The following is an 897-nucleotide window of genomic DNA, read 5'->3' as shown; positions in this document are numbered from 1 at the left end:
TCCAGCTTCAAACAGTAACTTTTTACATCCTCAACCAGAACCATGTTGAAGCGTAGCAGCAATCTGGACATTCAACACAAACCCCAACCCGCTGTGCCCCCCCATGCCGCCTGCATCCTAAGCTAAGTTTGAAACACCTGTTTGGATTTTTTTTTTTTTGTACAGTAAATATATACAAATAAAAGTAACACAGACACCACTTATTTCTTTGTGAATTTGGCACTTTCCATGGAACATGTACAGGAAAGCTCTGCAGTGGCAGCGGCACGGGGCCGATCTCCCCAGCGCTGCCCACCCACTCTTGGCACCACAAGACCGATTCTGTGTTAGCTCTGGAAGAACGAGATAAATAGCACTCCTCAGCTACTGTGTTTTCTAACAGGAAAAGGTATTCTGGGCTTTCCCGGGGGCTCAGCAGAGCCCAACGCTGACTGCCCAGTGTCAAGCCTCAGAGAGGGCATTTACTCATCTTTCGCCACGTGTAGGTGATGTGGTAGCAACCTTCTTTCCTTCTGACTTAGAGGGAACACTGCTTTTATAAAACCCTTGGACAGGTAAGACAAGAACCAATACCACTGTACAGAATTCACTGCACAACTAGCTAATAGTAAGGAACCCAGCACTGACTTGCCACATTAAGGAAATGGGACTGAATACATTTGCAATCAACCGGTTAAGTGTACTGCACCGTAGGACTCGGTCTGTTGGTACACGGCCCTCGCCCCTCAGTACGCTGGCACTTGGTAACCTTTCGGGTTGGTGTCTAAGGTCTCGGTGAAGGGGGGGCTCTGGTAGGTCTCTGTGCTCTCGATGCCGCTCCCGGTGGGGTAGCCAGGGTATGCTGCATTGGGGTCGGTGGCGAACTGATCGGTGGCAAAGAGCGACATGTCCGTCCCC

General features: G+C 50.1%; 1 protein-coding gene across 1 annotated transcript in view; it reads right to left on the bottom strand.

The window, feature by feature from the left end:
- Positions 1-594: 594 nt before the first annotated feature.
- The window catches only part of SYNGR3 (synaptogyrin 3), a gene marked incomplete at its 5' end in the record, with an annotated part of 9,070 nt that continues 8,767 nt past the window's right edge, over positions 595-897 (bottom strand). The window contains one exon of the mRNA XM_009577111.1: positions 595-897. Coding sequence (XP_009575406.1) covers positions 726-897 — 172 coding nt within the window.

This window comes from Fulmarus glacialis, unplaced genomic scaffold (genome assembly GCF_000690835.1).
Source record: "Fulmarus glacialis isolate BGI_N327 unplaced genomic scaffold, ASM69083v1 scaffold23554, whole genome shotgun sequence".
NCBI classification, from domain to species: Eukaryota; Metazoa; Chordata; class Aves; order Procellariiformes; family Procellariidae; genus Fulmarus; species Fulmarus glacialis.
The sequence above is the reverse complement of the archived record's forward strand: the minus strand, read 5'-3'. Positions and strand labels throughout refer to the sequence as shown.